Source organism: Pistacia vera, unplaced genomic scaffold (genome assembly GCF_008641045.1).
Source record: "Pistacia vera cultivar Batoury unplaced genomic scaffold, PisVer_v2 Contig118, whole genome shotgun sequence".
Lineage (NCBI taxonomy): Eukaryota > Viridiplantae > Streptophyta > Magnoliopsida > Sapindales > Anacardiaceae > Pistacia > Pistacia vera.
Genome location: NW_022195226.1, coordinates 533,219 through 547,761, shown reverse-complemented (window position 1 = coordinate 547,761; position 14,543 = coordinate 533,219). Strand labels below are relative to the sequence as shown.

The 14,543-nt window shown below is 32.0% G+C and overlaps 2 protein-coding genes across 2 annotated transcripts; one reads left to right on the top strand and one right to left on the bottom strand.

The window, feature by feature from the left end:
- Positions 1-259: 259 nt before the first annotated feature.
- LOC116109657 (UDP-rhamnose/UDP-galactose transporter 6) lies at positions 260-3,757 on the top strand. The gene is made up of 6 exons (XM_031395883.1): positions 260-505; positions 2,070-2,317; positions 2,521-2,705; positions 2,788-2,988; positions 3,125-3,286; positions 3,371-3,757. The coding sequence occupies exons 2-6, from the start codon at positions 2,182-2,184 to the stop codon at positions 3,689-3,691; spliced, it is 1,005 nt and encodes a 334-aa protein (XP_031251743.1). The 5' UTR covers positions 260-505; positions 2,070-2,181; the 3' UTR covers positions 3,692-3,757.
- A 1,681-nt stretch (positions 3,758-5,438) lies between these two features.
- LOC116109487 (40S ribosomal protein S18-like) lies at positions 5,439-7,474 on the bottom strand. The gene is made up of 4 exons (XM_031395701.1): positions 7,340-7,474; positions 6,778-6,938; positions 5,975-6,163; positions 5,439-5,727 (listed from the first exon to the last, which is right to left on the bottom strand). Exons 1-4 carry the CDS (start codon positions 7,340-7,342, stop codon positions 5,622-5,624), a joined length of 459 nt encoding a protein of 152 aa, XP_031251561.1. The 5' UTR covers positions 7,343-7,474; the 3' UTR covers positions 5,439-5,621.
- Between the last annotated feature and the right edge of the window lie 7,069 nt (positions 7,475-14,543).

Below are 14,543 nucleotides of genomic sequence, written 5' to 3'. Positions count from 1 at the left end.
CAATTTGATTCAACTCAACTTAATTTAAAACACTTTTTCAAAATAACTTTTAAAAAAAAGTGTAATAAAGAGGCCCTATATGTTACTAAATAACATTTTGCTATAATTTTTATATATTAATTTTTTCAAAACATGTGGAAGTCGTCAAATGTACAAACGTTAAAATTTTGAATAGAGTGGTACTCGAAATCGGAGATTCGGAAACTTCTGTATATATATATAAATATAAAAGAAAGGCATGTGCAAGTGCCGAGTGAAATGCAAGCAGAAAAACAACGTTCGCGTTATGATTCGGGTTGCTTTGCTGGCTGCTTATTACTGGTTGTTACATTCCACGAGCCCCTCATTTCTTAACTGAAAACTATTACTCCAGCAACTCAAACTCCACACATCACAACACATTCTTTCCCTTTCTCGCATTTCACTGCAACAATTAATCAAACACTTTAACTACATTTGTTTTTTTAGTCTCTTCAACCACGTCCAACAAGTTTCCAAGGAGAAGGTACGAACGACTTTGTTTTTTGTGTTTTTAGATCTGATCTGTTGTTTAGATGCTGAATTGAATTGAGTTGAATTAGATGTAAATGTGATTCGATTTGTTATTTGTAGATCTGAGTTTTGAAATTAGAGTTAAATTGTTTGGTATAGGTTGATCTGGTGGTGTTTGGTGGATCTGGTTGTTTGGTTGATGAGAAAAAAATTTATGTTTGGTTATAGTAGCTGCATTTTGTATGGAAATTAGATGAATCTAACGTTGAAGGATCAAGAACTGGAGTTTTTTTTATTAAAATGTGTTTGAAATTGGGGAATTGCTACGTTACTTTGCCGGTTGCAACTAGTTTTTATGAGATGGAACGTTAGATTTGTGACATGAAGCGTTCTATTTATCACATTTAGCATAAGAATCATAAATTTGACATCATCTTTATAACGTGGAACACTTGATTTTATAGAACGACTCGTGAGATTGAATGAAATGGTTAAAAATTGTTTGTTAAGATATTATCTTTGTAAAAGTAATGATATTGTCAGCTTGGTGAAGCTGGTAGTTTTTCTGTGCGGTTGGTGGCAGTCATATGTGGCTGGGGAGAAAGTTATAGATATGGCTCAATGTGTAATTAGGAGAAGGCTTAGTTTTCTTTCACTAGAAATAAATCCTTTTATTTATTTTGTGATCAATCCATCAAGATGCTGTTGCACCTGCTTAACTAGTGGGCATAGAATTAATAGTCTTTGATTTGAATTGGTATTTTCTCCATCATAATCTTTATTATGAGGAAATGTGCACAATAATTAGTCTCAGGCGGTTTTTGTTTGAAAATGTTTGTATTGCCCAAAGTTTTACAGGTCTGATGCTGATGAAATTTATTGATTGGAGTAGGACTCTTAAGATGGGAAAGGTCAGTGCTAGGATATGTCCATAATTAAGAACTTAGGACCAGAAGAAGAACAGGGGCATAGGAAATTCTTCTAAAACTTACGGCATTGAGATTGTTAAGTGGTACTCTTGGAGTGAAACGTATTGAGAATCATATATCTGTCCGAAAGGTTGAAAATGTATAAGCATGTGAGTTGATAGACAAATTTAATGGATTTCTTTTGTTAAAAATGATTCATTTAGAAAGAAGAGTTATAGCTGCTTGGTTGAAAAGGGTAAGTTTATAGAACGGGAATTTCAGATTTTCCTTTTCAGCATTTGATATGCTTCATGCCTGTGACACATTGCAGTCGTCGTCTAGTATTCAAGTTGTTGTATCAAATCCATATTGTATTTGTGGTTTTAATTTTTTTCATCTATCTGTCAGAGTAATGTAATAACTTTACATCATAAATAATGTAGCTGCTGTGGACTCTACTTATAAGAAGAAAAGTTTATCTTCTTATGTTTGCTGCAGTCTTTGGTAATGGTCAAATTGTTTTTGGGTGTCTGAAGTTTCATATCCTCTGTTTTTGTTTTCCAGCCGTGGTGATTCTTGACTGAAATTAATTTGATGAAAATTATTTGCACTATTTTCTGTTCTATACCAATGCTATATTTGTGTACTTATTCAATTTTGTTTTTGTAGGATCCACCATTCCCAACGAGGGTAAATAAATTGGACTTCATATATGGTGGATGGGTTGCTTTGTGAATGTTGAGGGGTAAAATACCCGAGGCTTATCATCTTTAAGAAATATATGAAAATGTCTCCTGCTAGCAGGGCGGATAAGAAGGCAGCTGCAGATGCAGCCGCTTGGATGTTCAATGTTGTCACTTCTGTTGGGATTATCATTGTCAATAAAGCATTAATGGCTACATATGGCTTTAGTTTTGGTAAATTCCCCTCCATGTGTTTGTGTAATTTTTCTCTCGTATCCCTTTGCAAAAAGTTAGCAGCAGTTTTTTTATTATCATTAGCTCATAACATGGAGATATTTATCTTCGTCTGTTATCATTTTCAGAATGTATTAATGGTTATAACTTTCGTTTTACTCTTTTATGTGCTGTATTTATGTTTGATTACCTACGTCTTGCAGCTACAACATTAACTGGTTTGCATTTTGCTACAACCACCTTGATGACATCTGTTCTTAAGTGGATGGGATACATCCAACCCTCTCATCTACCCTTCCCAGAACTTCTGAAGTTCATTATATTTGCAAACTTTTCCATTGTTGGAATGAACGTTAGTCTGATGTGGAACTCAGTGGGCTTTTATCAGGTAGATCTTTATGCTCCAGTATTTAGCTATTGGTTCTTTAAAATAGTTTTGGGAATAACGTATTATCAAACTTTGTTTTTAGATAGCAAAATTGAGTATGATCCCTGTATCATGCCTTTTGGAAGTTGTATTGGACAAAATTCGATACTCCAGAGACACAAAGCTAAGCATATCAGTTGTTCTACTGGGTGTTGGCGTTTGCACAGTCACGGATGTGAGTGTCAACGCCAGAGGCTTCATAGCTGCCTTTATTGCAGTCTGGAGCACAGCTATGCAACAGTATGTAAGTTTTCATGCCTTTTCTTCTATCTTATTAACTCTTGTTTGTAAATCAATAACGGATTTGCCTATACAAAACTCTTAAAATCTTCCTGCTTGAAATGAATTGATAAATAATGCTTTCGATGTTTTAAGTGCAGTATGTACACCACCTTCAACGGAAGTATTCGCTAAGTTCTTTCAATCTATTGGGACATACTGCTCCTGCCCAGGCTGCAACACTCCTCCTGGTCGGCCCATTTCTTGATTATTGGTTAACAGGCAAAAGAATCGACGCCTATGACTATCAAACAGCTTCAGTGGTAAGCGCAACACAAATTTAATGTCTTTCGTGTGTGTTTGTGTTTTAAGAAATGCTGCTCAGCTCCCATTTGCATTATCTGCAGGTATTCATAATTCTATCATGCACGATTGCAGTAGGGACGAACCTCAGCCAGTTCATCTGCATCGGCAGATTCACAGCCGTATCATTTCAAGTACTCGGTCATATGAAGACGATCCTCGTGTTGGTCATGGGGTTCTTCTTCTTCGGAAAAGAAGGTCTCAATCTGCATGTAGTTCTGGGTATGATCATTGCCGTAATGGGAATGATCTGGTACAACAACGCCTCAACGAAGCCCGGTGGAAAGGAGCGCCGCAGCCACTCGCTTCCAATAACCAAACAACAAAAAGCGGATTATTCCGCTGAACATGATGGGAAAGTCTAATTATTTATATACAGAAAGATAACTTGAGCATACAAAGGTAGCTGATTTCAGGAAATTATTATTATTATTATTATTCATCATTTGAGATTAGAGATCCGACCTCTCGATTCTAATTTTTTCTTTTTTTGTTCGATTATGTAATTGTTAGTTTTTTATGTATTTCTATTGAATCCCATCAAGGGAAAAAAAAAAAGACATTCTTGGGTTGGGATTTTTAGATTCCCTACAAATTTTGCTTCTATTTCAGCTTTATAAGTTATGATAATTATTATTCTTTTTCCATTTTTAATTTCCACCTTTATTTTGTATTTTTTTGTTCTCTTTCACTCAAGTCCATTTGGTATAATATTTTCGAGTAGAATTGATGAAACTAGTGTTTGAAAAGAGCTTTTACGAAATATTTGTTAATTAATCATTTAGTTAAAAAAATGTCAAAAAGTTAAATATTTTTTTAATTAAAAAAAAGGTTTTAATATACAAAGTAATGTTAAATTTAAAATTGTACAATGATATTTTTGAAATTTAAAAGTAGCATAAAAGTTTAAATTTGAAGCTTCCCATAAATAATTAAAATCATTAAGTAATTAAAATTAAAATCTTTTTAAACTCGACCAAATAATGTAATGTAATGTAACTAAGTGTTTAGAATTTTATATAAACTTTTTTTAAAATTCTTTTCTGATTGACATCAAAAGACGAGCACCTTCAAAAATATAGCATATTACCTAAGATCAATTGATAGTCAAATTACATATTGACGGAGATAAAATAATTTGTATAAATATAGTTTCCAGGTATAATATTAATCTATTCAAGGATGATTATTAATATAAATAACCCACAAGCATTACGCTTCTGCATTCCGTTTTAATCAATATTTTAAAACCCAACCTGAGTTGAAACCAACAAAGTTGCCGGATCCCGATTTAACCGGTTTGACCGGCATTCAAACCAGTTGACAAAAACTTCTAAAATTCAACAAATACACCCCTAAAAATTACAATTAAATCCCTATAGATTTAAAATTTAGCAAACACACCTCAAATATAAATCGACCGACGACTAGTTGGCGGCGACGAGTGACACCCCAGATGCAACCCCAATCGTCCCTTGAGCTCATTCCCCATATACCCAAGATTTAGCCGAAATAGGTTCGATTTCAACCAGATCTCACCGACGTTGATGTCGACATTCCAGGTCAAATCTCATCAAAGCCGACGTTGACAACCCTCCCCATCACCCAAAAATTACTCCCCTCTTCCCCCCGACCAGAACCCACTTCACCCTACCCCCGTTAGCCTCACCAATCGCCAACAAAAGCCGATTGTTGCCGCTGCCAATTTTGTTTGATTTCCAATCGATTTACTTGCCAAAAATCAACACAATCACCACCATTGCATTCACAGGCACTTTCTATTCAAAAACCCCAACATCCCGACCATCAATTGTTCGGCGATCATCCTCCCAAATCCTACGATTTTAGGTGAATAGGAAAAATATAAACCGACCCATTGAAGCTTCCAGGTCTCGGTTAAACCGGCCGGGCCGGATTTTAAAACATTGGTTTTAATGTTTACTATGTCAACAGGAGCAACTCAACTCTAGATCTTATAAACTTGTAAGTAGTGATTATGCCAACACTAGTAATTGAAAAGTTGCTTAAACAATCCAGGAATCCAGCATATAAAATTGGTAATGGTAATCATAGATATAAGGATCACATCTGGAATATAAGTTGCAACCAGTATGAGCAGCAAAAATGTAACGATTGAGAATGATGAATAAAGGCAAAACAGTTCACATGATTAAAAACTCATCCGAAGTGAGAAAATCAAATCTAACACTGTCTGAAGCAAACATTCCCTGAAACACAGACCAAACTCTTGACTGACCATATATATAATTGTTCAAAACAACAATATGGAGAAGCTCAACGCTTTTTGGAGACACCAACAGTCTTTCCACGGCGACCAGTTGTCTTGGTGTGCTGCCCACGGACACGGAGGCCCCAGTAGTGCCTCAGACCACGATGGTTCCTGCATTACATTTAGCAAATTATTATGTGACAGAAGTTCCATTGGATAATGCACACATGTGCATATATGTGTACATTGTTGGAAAATTATACTGTCTAAACTGTATAGCTGCTATTATATAGAAGGCATTTTATAACCTAATTCCTATTATAGGGATAGTGCTAAATACGTTTCAAATTATTTGTGCATAAATGAGGCAGACGCCTCAATCAAATCATCCTACAGTACATGGCAAATTAGAGATTACCTGATCTTCTTCAGACGTTCCAAATCATCTCTCAACTTCATGTCCAGTGCATTTGATACCACCTGAGAATACTTTCCATCCTTGTAATCCTTTTGTCTATTCAAAAACCAGTCTGGGATTTTAAACTGGCGGGGATTTGCAACAATGACCATGAGATTGTCCAGCTCAGCAGCAGTCAGTTCACCAGCCCTAATAACAATGATAGTAAATCAAATTTAGATGTATTTCAATAAATTGAATATGATAGTAAACTGCAACTGGTTGTGTTTTGTTTAAAAAACAAATTTAAGAAGACAATAAATATCTTTATAAAAAAATAAATCCAACATGAAAGATTGCCCCAACCCAGAAAGAAAACCAACCACAGACCAATTATTGCAATGAACTATACAACAGTGCAACAAATTATTACTCCCAACTAAAACTAATGTGATATATAAAAATTTGAAATAGAAAAACATGTCAATTCCTACAACTCATGCCAAGAAAGAACATCATCTAATTAATTCTCTCATAATTGAACTTTGTCAAGAAAACATGGGACTTTCATGCGTAAGATAAGGTTGGAGAGAAAAAAAAAAATTGCAGAAAAAGCAACTATCCGAAAAGAAGAGACAATAAAATTAAAAAGAAAATTTTAATGGTTGAATCTCATTTCTCAAGATGGCAGATTAAAACAAATGAAAACAAAAAGATCCAATTGAATCGAGCCAAAGTGACATAATAACACCAACATTACCAGATTTAACAAAAAAAGAATATAAAAGAGACATATAATACAACAAAAAGAGAAGAAAGCATACCTCTTGTTCATGTCAACATCAGCCTTCTTGCAGACGATGTTAGCAAATCGCCTTCCAATACCCTTAATTGAGGTAAGTGCAAACATAATCTTCTGTTTCCCATCTACATTTGTGTTCAGCACACGCAAAATGTGCTGGAAATCCTCGTTCGCCACCAGAGACTTCAATTACACACAAAGAAGAAAACTTGAATATCAACAACATATTCAAGCTAATCACAGTTCCAACATACTTAGATGATATTCAGTCAAAAAAACCGAAACCCAGATGCCAAAACAAGCAAAAGAATTCATAACTACACAAATAATACGCAAATCCAATTACCCAAAAATCAACAATTTATTAAAGCTAATAACACTAACAACATAGTTTGACGATATTCAGTTAAAAACCTAAAAGAAAACCCAGATGCCAAAACAAGCTTTAAAATAAAAAGAAAAATTATTGCTTCAATAACAAAACGCAATCCAAGTAAAACGCAATCTAAGTAACCCACTTTAGATCAAAACGAAACTACCCTGGATACATAAGTGTGTAAAGGAGATTGATATGACAAGTTTACCATTTTGGACGCGCAGAGAATGATGAGGAAGAGAGGAGAAGAGAAGCTCTTCGGCGTCCAGGAAGCAGAAGCGAATGGCCAGCTGAGAAGTTGAATTAGGGTTTTTAAAGTGCTTTATATACGATTCATTTGCTTCAGTCTCGCTAGGGTTTTGTTTATTTTTAAGACGGTTTTACCCTCCTAAACTCTTATAATACCGAAATTATCCTAAAATGTCGGACTTTTATGTTGTTAATATTTCTGGTACATTAAAAAAGGGTAAATTTCAAATTGATATTTTAAATTTACCCTTTTTTACCACTAAAATATGAGTAAATTTAGGAGATTTGTTGATTCATTTTAAATATAATTTTCAAAATTTATTATAAACCTTTTTATTAATTATAGAAAAAATATATAAATTAAATTGTATTATAATATAAAGAGATATTCTTAAAATTTATGTAAAACTCATTATGAAAAGACAAGATTTGACTTATTTGCAAGATGGACCTTTCACCCCATTAGGACAGTACTCTTTGCACATGAATTTAAGGGCGTGTTTGTTTTTTTGATCTGAAGTCTTAATGTAACTAGTTTTAGTAGATTAAGATGTTTTAGGGTTTTTTGTCTTTTTAGATTATGCATATTTATAAGATATAAGTAAAAAAAAAAAAAAACTAAAATACTTGGGGTCCGTTTGGTTTATTATTATGATACTTTTTAAAATAATATTTTGAAACAAGTTAAATTGGGCAGATATTACGATGTAGGATTTAGAAATTAATAAAAATACCCATTATTTTTGTTTATTTACTAAACACCCTATAATAAAATATTAAAAGTTAACAAAAACACCCCCAACCTACTCATTAAATACAGACAGCCGGTCACCACCGCTGGAGGATTGGGGTATTTTTACAATTTCTAAAAAATATATTTAGGGGTGTTTAGTTAAATTAATAAATTTAGAGGGGTTTAAAAGAAATTAAATAATATAGAATAATATTTTGAGAATAACTCAATTTTACTGATTAACTTTTTGATAATACTAATAATGGTATTTCCAAGAGTGTAACAATGGGAGCCTTGGTTTTATCTAATTAATTTACTTTTGTCAATAATACCCCTATTAATTTTATATAATTTCAATTTTCAGTGTTATGCATTATTTATTTTTATCTAAAGCTCTTATGCATTATGTATTTTTAGTGTTATTTTAATTTGTCATAATAAATTTTTAAATATTACATCAAACAAGATAATAATATATTTATCTTTAATTTATATACATTTGTTTTTCTTTTAATTTTCATAAATTTGATACTTTAAAATTGTTTATAAAAAATGAAAAATGTAAAACTATATTATACTTTAAAATTCTTTTTTCAATAATACCCCTATTAATTTTATATAATTTCATTTTTGACATAACTCTTATGCATTATGTATTTTTAGTGTCATTTTAATTTAATTTTATTTTTTGTCATAATAAATTTTTAAATATTACATCAAACAAGATAATAATATACAGTAGTTATCTTTAATTTATATAAATTTGTTTTTCTTTAATTTCCATAAATTTGGTACTTGTAAACACATTGTAAGCCCTTTAATCACATGATCCATATATACTTTAGAGTTTAGACAATATTACATTACTGCTTTGGGATATATAGCATTATTTTATTTTTATATTTTTACATAACTGGGTGCTTAAAGAACCCATTAATGGTAGCCAATACTTTCACAGCACGTGTAACATTAAATGGGTTTGATCACGTACACCATTGTTTATCCGAAGGCCCAAACCTCATTCTATAAATATTGAATGTTATCGTAACTTCACAATTTCCATTTATTAGAAATTAGTTAAATTCACAGTAAAAATAATTACTTTGAATTTCTTTCTCAAAACTATTTTCACAAAGCTAACGGAATTCTTTATATTGTATAAAGATTTACATAAAGATAATTTTGAAATTAAGACATATTTATTATACTTAAAAGCCTTTAAAGAAATTATAGGACAACCATTAACCTCAAAATCAGAATTAAAAATTGTTGCAAAATCAATTTAAAAAATGACATTTTATATTAGGATTAATATTAATCACGAACTAGATATTATCACTCAAGCCTTAGTACACACATGAGTTGATCAAAATTGTATGAGAGAAAGATTAATTCCAACAAAATATTATGAAAAAACAAATGAAAGTTACATGAAGCTAATGATCAACAATTAAACATTAATTATAAATTATCTAATATATATGTATGTATACAAAACTTTTATATTAAAAATACTTTTATTATAGTAAAAGATATAGATCAAAATGTTATATTAGGCACCCTATTTATTACTCAAATTTATCCTTTTATAGTAAATAATAAAGGAATTACTGCATAGCTATCGTGCCTTTTATGTCAATAACGCAATAGAAAAGAAAGAGGAGTCTCAAGATTAGTAATTAATTATAAATCAATAAACAAGGCATTACAATGGATTAGTTATCCAATTCCCAACAAAAAAAATAATAATAATAATTAATTAATAGATTATATAATGCCACAATATTTTCAAAATTTGATATGAGATTAGGATTTTGACAAGTCCAAATAGATGAATTAGATAGATACAAAATGGCATTTAATATTCCTTTTGGTCAATATGAGTGGAACGTTATGCCTTTCAGATTAAAAAATGCACCTTCAGAATTTCAAAACATTATGAACGATATATTTAATCCTTATATATACTTTACAATAGTATATATTGATGATGGCTTAGCTTATTCAAAATCAACATATCAACATTTAAAATATTTAAAAATATTTGAAGAAATTATTAAAAGAAATGGATTACTTGTTTCAGCCACAAAAATGAAATTATTTCAAACAAAATTAGATTTTTAGGTCATGAAATTTATAAAAGAGCTATTAAACCAATTGATAGATCAATAGAATTTGCAAATAATTCTCCTGGTGAATTAAGAGATAAAACTCAATTACAAAGATTTTTAGGATATCTAAATTATGTAGTAGATTTTTTCCAGGACTTTAGAAAACTATGTGAATCATTATATCAAAGACTTAGGAAAAATCCTCCTGCATGGTCCGAGTCTCATACCCAAATAGTTAGAGAAATTAAATCCAAAATTAATTTCCTTCCTTGCCTTAATATATTGGATCCATCAGCCTACCATATTATAGAAATTGATGCCCCTGATATAGGTTATGGTGGGATATTAAAACAAAGATTATATAGGAAAAAGAGTCTAGTTAGGTTCCATTCTGGAGTCTAGCTCGGTGCTAAAAAAATTATTAACCATCAAAACAGAAGTTTTATCAATTGTTTTATGCATTACAAAATTTCAAGATGATTTAATTAATAAAAGATTTTTTATCTGAACAGATTCTTATGCATAAAAAATTATTTTTGAAAAAGATGTAAAAAATTTAGTTTCGAAACAGATTTTTGCCAGATAGCAAGCAATACTTTCTTGTTTTGATTTTGAAATTGAACATATCAAAGGACATAATAATTCATTACTTGATTTTCTTTCCCATGACTTCTTACAGGGAAAGAAAAAAGCTAAGTGAAGAGAGAAAAGAAATTTGAGTGAAAGACGGGATCTCCCATCAAACACAATAATTCTCATGAAGAAAAAATATTAACCAATTTTCAAAAATAAAAAAATGTTGTCTTGAATAAGTGTTTTGTTGTTGATTATATATATATATATCCTACCGATTAGTAAATGTATGAGAGAAGGATTTCTGCATTTCTACAGAAATCCTTCTCTCATACATTTCTACTTTTATATATATATCTATAGATAACTAGAGAGAGAGAGAGTAATAACACCAGTTAGGAAATACACAATATATCAAATAGATAGTTTTGAATTTATATCAGATTACTCTATTAAAACAACAGAAGACACAATAATGATAACCGAAGAAAAGGTTGAAGAAATGTTACTTTTTACTAATCCGTAGGATTACAGTAACTATTTTATATATAATGCAAAAATGAGAGAACAATAAGTGAGAGAGCAAAAATTTGTCCTTTGACAAATACTTCGTAAAATTTATTAAGCAATAAACGTTACTTCATCAAATTTCTACTTGTAAGTTATTATTCATTATTTCTTTTCTTTTCTCAGTAACTATGGTAATGACAGTTAATTTTTTATTCCTAATTCCTCACTTCTATTGACACTTGGCTCTGATACCATATAGCAGGATCTTAAAAAATGAAAGATGTAATAAAAGAAATGTATTGAAAATGAATAGTAAATGTTGTTGTAATAATAAATGGGAAAGGAAATAAAATAATGTAGTAAATGTGAAAATAAAAGAAATAATGAATGATAACTTACAAGTAGGAATTTGATGAAGAAACGTTTATTGCTTGATGATTTTACAAAGTATTTTTCAAAGGACACTATAAATTTTTGCTCTCTCGTTCTTGCATTCTTGCATTCTAAGTGATACATATTTATACTACAAATGAGCAGATTTCAAATACATTTGAATCCGTTTTCATTATTATAATACATAATAAAATATAAAGTTGTTGATGAGTTTTCTTAACTACGTATCTTGAATTATTGAGAACTTGTCTTGATATTGGTCGACAAAATGATCTTGTTGATAAGGGGAATTTTGAAAATCTTGATATCCACTAAGAGTATTGAACACGTGATAAAGCTGGTGTTGAGTCATTGTCCTTTCTTTTATTGAAATCATAATTGATCATGGAACATTGCATAATAGTCATCTTTATCTTGATCACTTGGTGACTTGATGTTGTCCGAATTTGCTTTTTTAGATAAGGAAGATCCAATGGCCATTATAATTTTGTCCATATCTTGAATAGTTTGGCATTGAGTCAACTCAACCAAAAGTTTTGGCCGTGTTTGGTTCATTATTATTTTCCATATTCTAGACCAGATTATTAGGATAGCATTTGTTTCATTTTTTACACAATTCTATCCCAAAAATACAATCCTGAACTTTACAGCTTTTCACATTTCTTCACAGCTTTCTCATATCCATTTTTGACCGTTACAGCTTTCACTTTTCTTCACTGCTTCACCATTTTCTTCACTGCATCTTCACATGCTTCACGATTTTCTTCACTGCATCTTCACAGCTTTCTCAGTATCCATTTTTGACCGCTACAGCTTTCACTTTTCTTCACTGCTTCACCATTTTCTTCACTGCATCTTCACAACTTTCTCAGTATCCATTTTTTATTCACTTGAACCCACCTCAGCTCCCCACCGTGAACCCACCTCAGCTTCCCAACCACCTTGAACCCACCTCAGCTCCCCATCGTGAACCCACCTCAGCTCCCCAACCACCGTGAACCCAGCTCAGCCCCCCAACCACCGTGAACCCAGCTCAGCTCCCCACCGTGAGCCCACCTCGGCTCCCTAACCACCGTGAACCCACCTCAAATACCCAACCACCGTGAACCCACAATCCCCAACCACCGTGAACCCAGATCTGTCACACACCCTTCACCGTTTAGCCACCACCGTGAACCCAAATCTATCACACAACCACCTCAGATCTTGTTTTGTTTGGCAAATTGTTGGAAAGGTGTTTTGCATTTTTTATTTGGTTGGCACATTGTTGGAATTGAGTTTTTGTTTTATTTTTGACACGCATTAATCCTTTTAAATGCGTTTTGGTTTTGTTTGGCAAATGGTTGATAAATGTTTTTGTTTTATTTTAAATGCGTTTTTGTTTTGTTTGGCAAATGGTTGATAAATGTTTTTGTTTTATTTTGACACGCATTAATCGTTTTAAATGGAAGGTTTTTGTTTTGTTTGGCACATGAATGATTTGTTTTAATAAGTTTTTGTTTTGTTTTACGGTTTTTAATATTTTATTCGGATTTCACTAATTGATATATTTGTTCTGTAGATTCGATATTGTTCTTTAATCGTAACAAGAAATTACGCTCATATGCACAGATGTCAGTATAATTTGTCTCGACGTCATAGGATTGATTACTACTTGCAACAGAGGCGAAAGTTTCGACGTTTTTCCAGACTTGGAGTTCGTCATACACCCTGTTAGTCGACATTGTCTGTATCTTTCCCTGCATTGACGTCTTCAAGCAGTCTCAGATCGAACGAGGTATAAGTTTATAAGTTTATGTGTTTAGTTGATTACGTTAACATGTGAGTATTATATTTTGTTATGTGATTGGTGATTCATATGGTGCCCCAATGTTGGTTGTCCCTCACCGTACTGTCCTTAGATGAGTGATTCTGTGGCCTGGTCCGCTGAGATGACCCACAAATTTCTGGTCCTGTTATCTGAGCGGGCCAAAACTCCGCATGGTACTGCAATAAAAATAGCAGATTACCAGGCAATGTTGGACAACATATCATCAGTGGCTGGCAGGAGACTCAACGTCACACAATTAACCTCTAAGTTCTTTCGCTTGTGAAGAACTTATCAAGCATGGCAGAAATTGCTGNTCATGCTAGGTTAGTAGTGTTAAATGACTATTTTGATATGTGTTGTGGTGTTATTATAAAGTATATGAATTATTATAGCTTATGATAAATGAGGGAATGAAATTATACTGTAAAACACAACCATAAAATTTCATAAAACATTATGATTATTCACATAACTTTCAATTAAAATAAATACATAACATAATCCATCATTCCAAGTATGATTTACTTACCTTTGGTGCGCAAAAAAATATTTTCTCACATCCCTTGCTTGTGTTCTTCAAATTACAGATGGCTACTGCTGATCATGATGTTTGTCTTAGTGGAGACACAAATCACGTGGGACTCCTAAAGGGTTGGAAATTAGATGATAGAGTGAAGTTGTTTATTTATAATTCTAGAATTTATAAGTATGCTAGCGAGCTACATCCCGTTGGGGTAGATACAAAATTAGTTTCATTTCTTTGTAATGCCTATAAAGATCATCTTTTTTCATATAGGTAATCATATGTTATATTTAGGATTAGAAGATATATTTTATCAAACTAGATTACCCATTGACGGGAAACTAGTTATTGGAAATTCAATAGATTTAGATGGGGTGTGTGAGAGACTTTTAGGAAAAATCCCACCAAAGAAAAAGGTTGTAAAAACTGGGTACGTGGGATTGAAATGGTTGAAGGATGAGTTTGATGAGGTTAATGTCTCAGCCGACAGCCTTGACATTCACAGATATG

What these genes read in the sequence shown, in the direction of transcription:
- LOC116109657 (XM_031395883.1), top strand. Translation starts at nt 2,182, where the DNA reads ATGAAAATGTCTCCTGCTAGCAGGGCGGATAAGAAGGCAGCTGCAGAT. An exon ending in GCACAGCTATGCAACAGTAT is followed by an intron (nt 2,989 to 3,124) that starts GTAAGTTTTCAT and finishes TTTTAAGTGCAG; the next exon opens with TATGTACACCACCTTCAACG. An exon ending in ACTATCAAACAGCTTCAGTG is followed by an intron (nt 3,287 to 3,370) that starts GTAAGCGCAACA and finishes CATTATCTGCAG; the next exon opens with GTATTCATAATTCTATCATG.
- LOC116109487 (XM_031395701.1), bottom strand. An exon ending in GATGTTGACATGAACAAGAG is followed by an intron (nt 6,164 to 6,777) that starts GTATGCTTTCTT and finishes CATTGTTATTAG; the next exon opens with GGCTGGTGAACTGACTGCTG. An exon ending in GAACGTCTGAAGAAGATCAG is followed by an intron (nt 5,728 to 5,974) that starts GTAATCTCTAAT and finishes AATGTAATGCAG; the next exon opens with GAACCATCGTGGTCTGAGGC.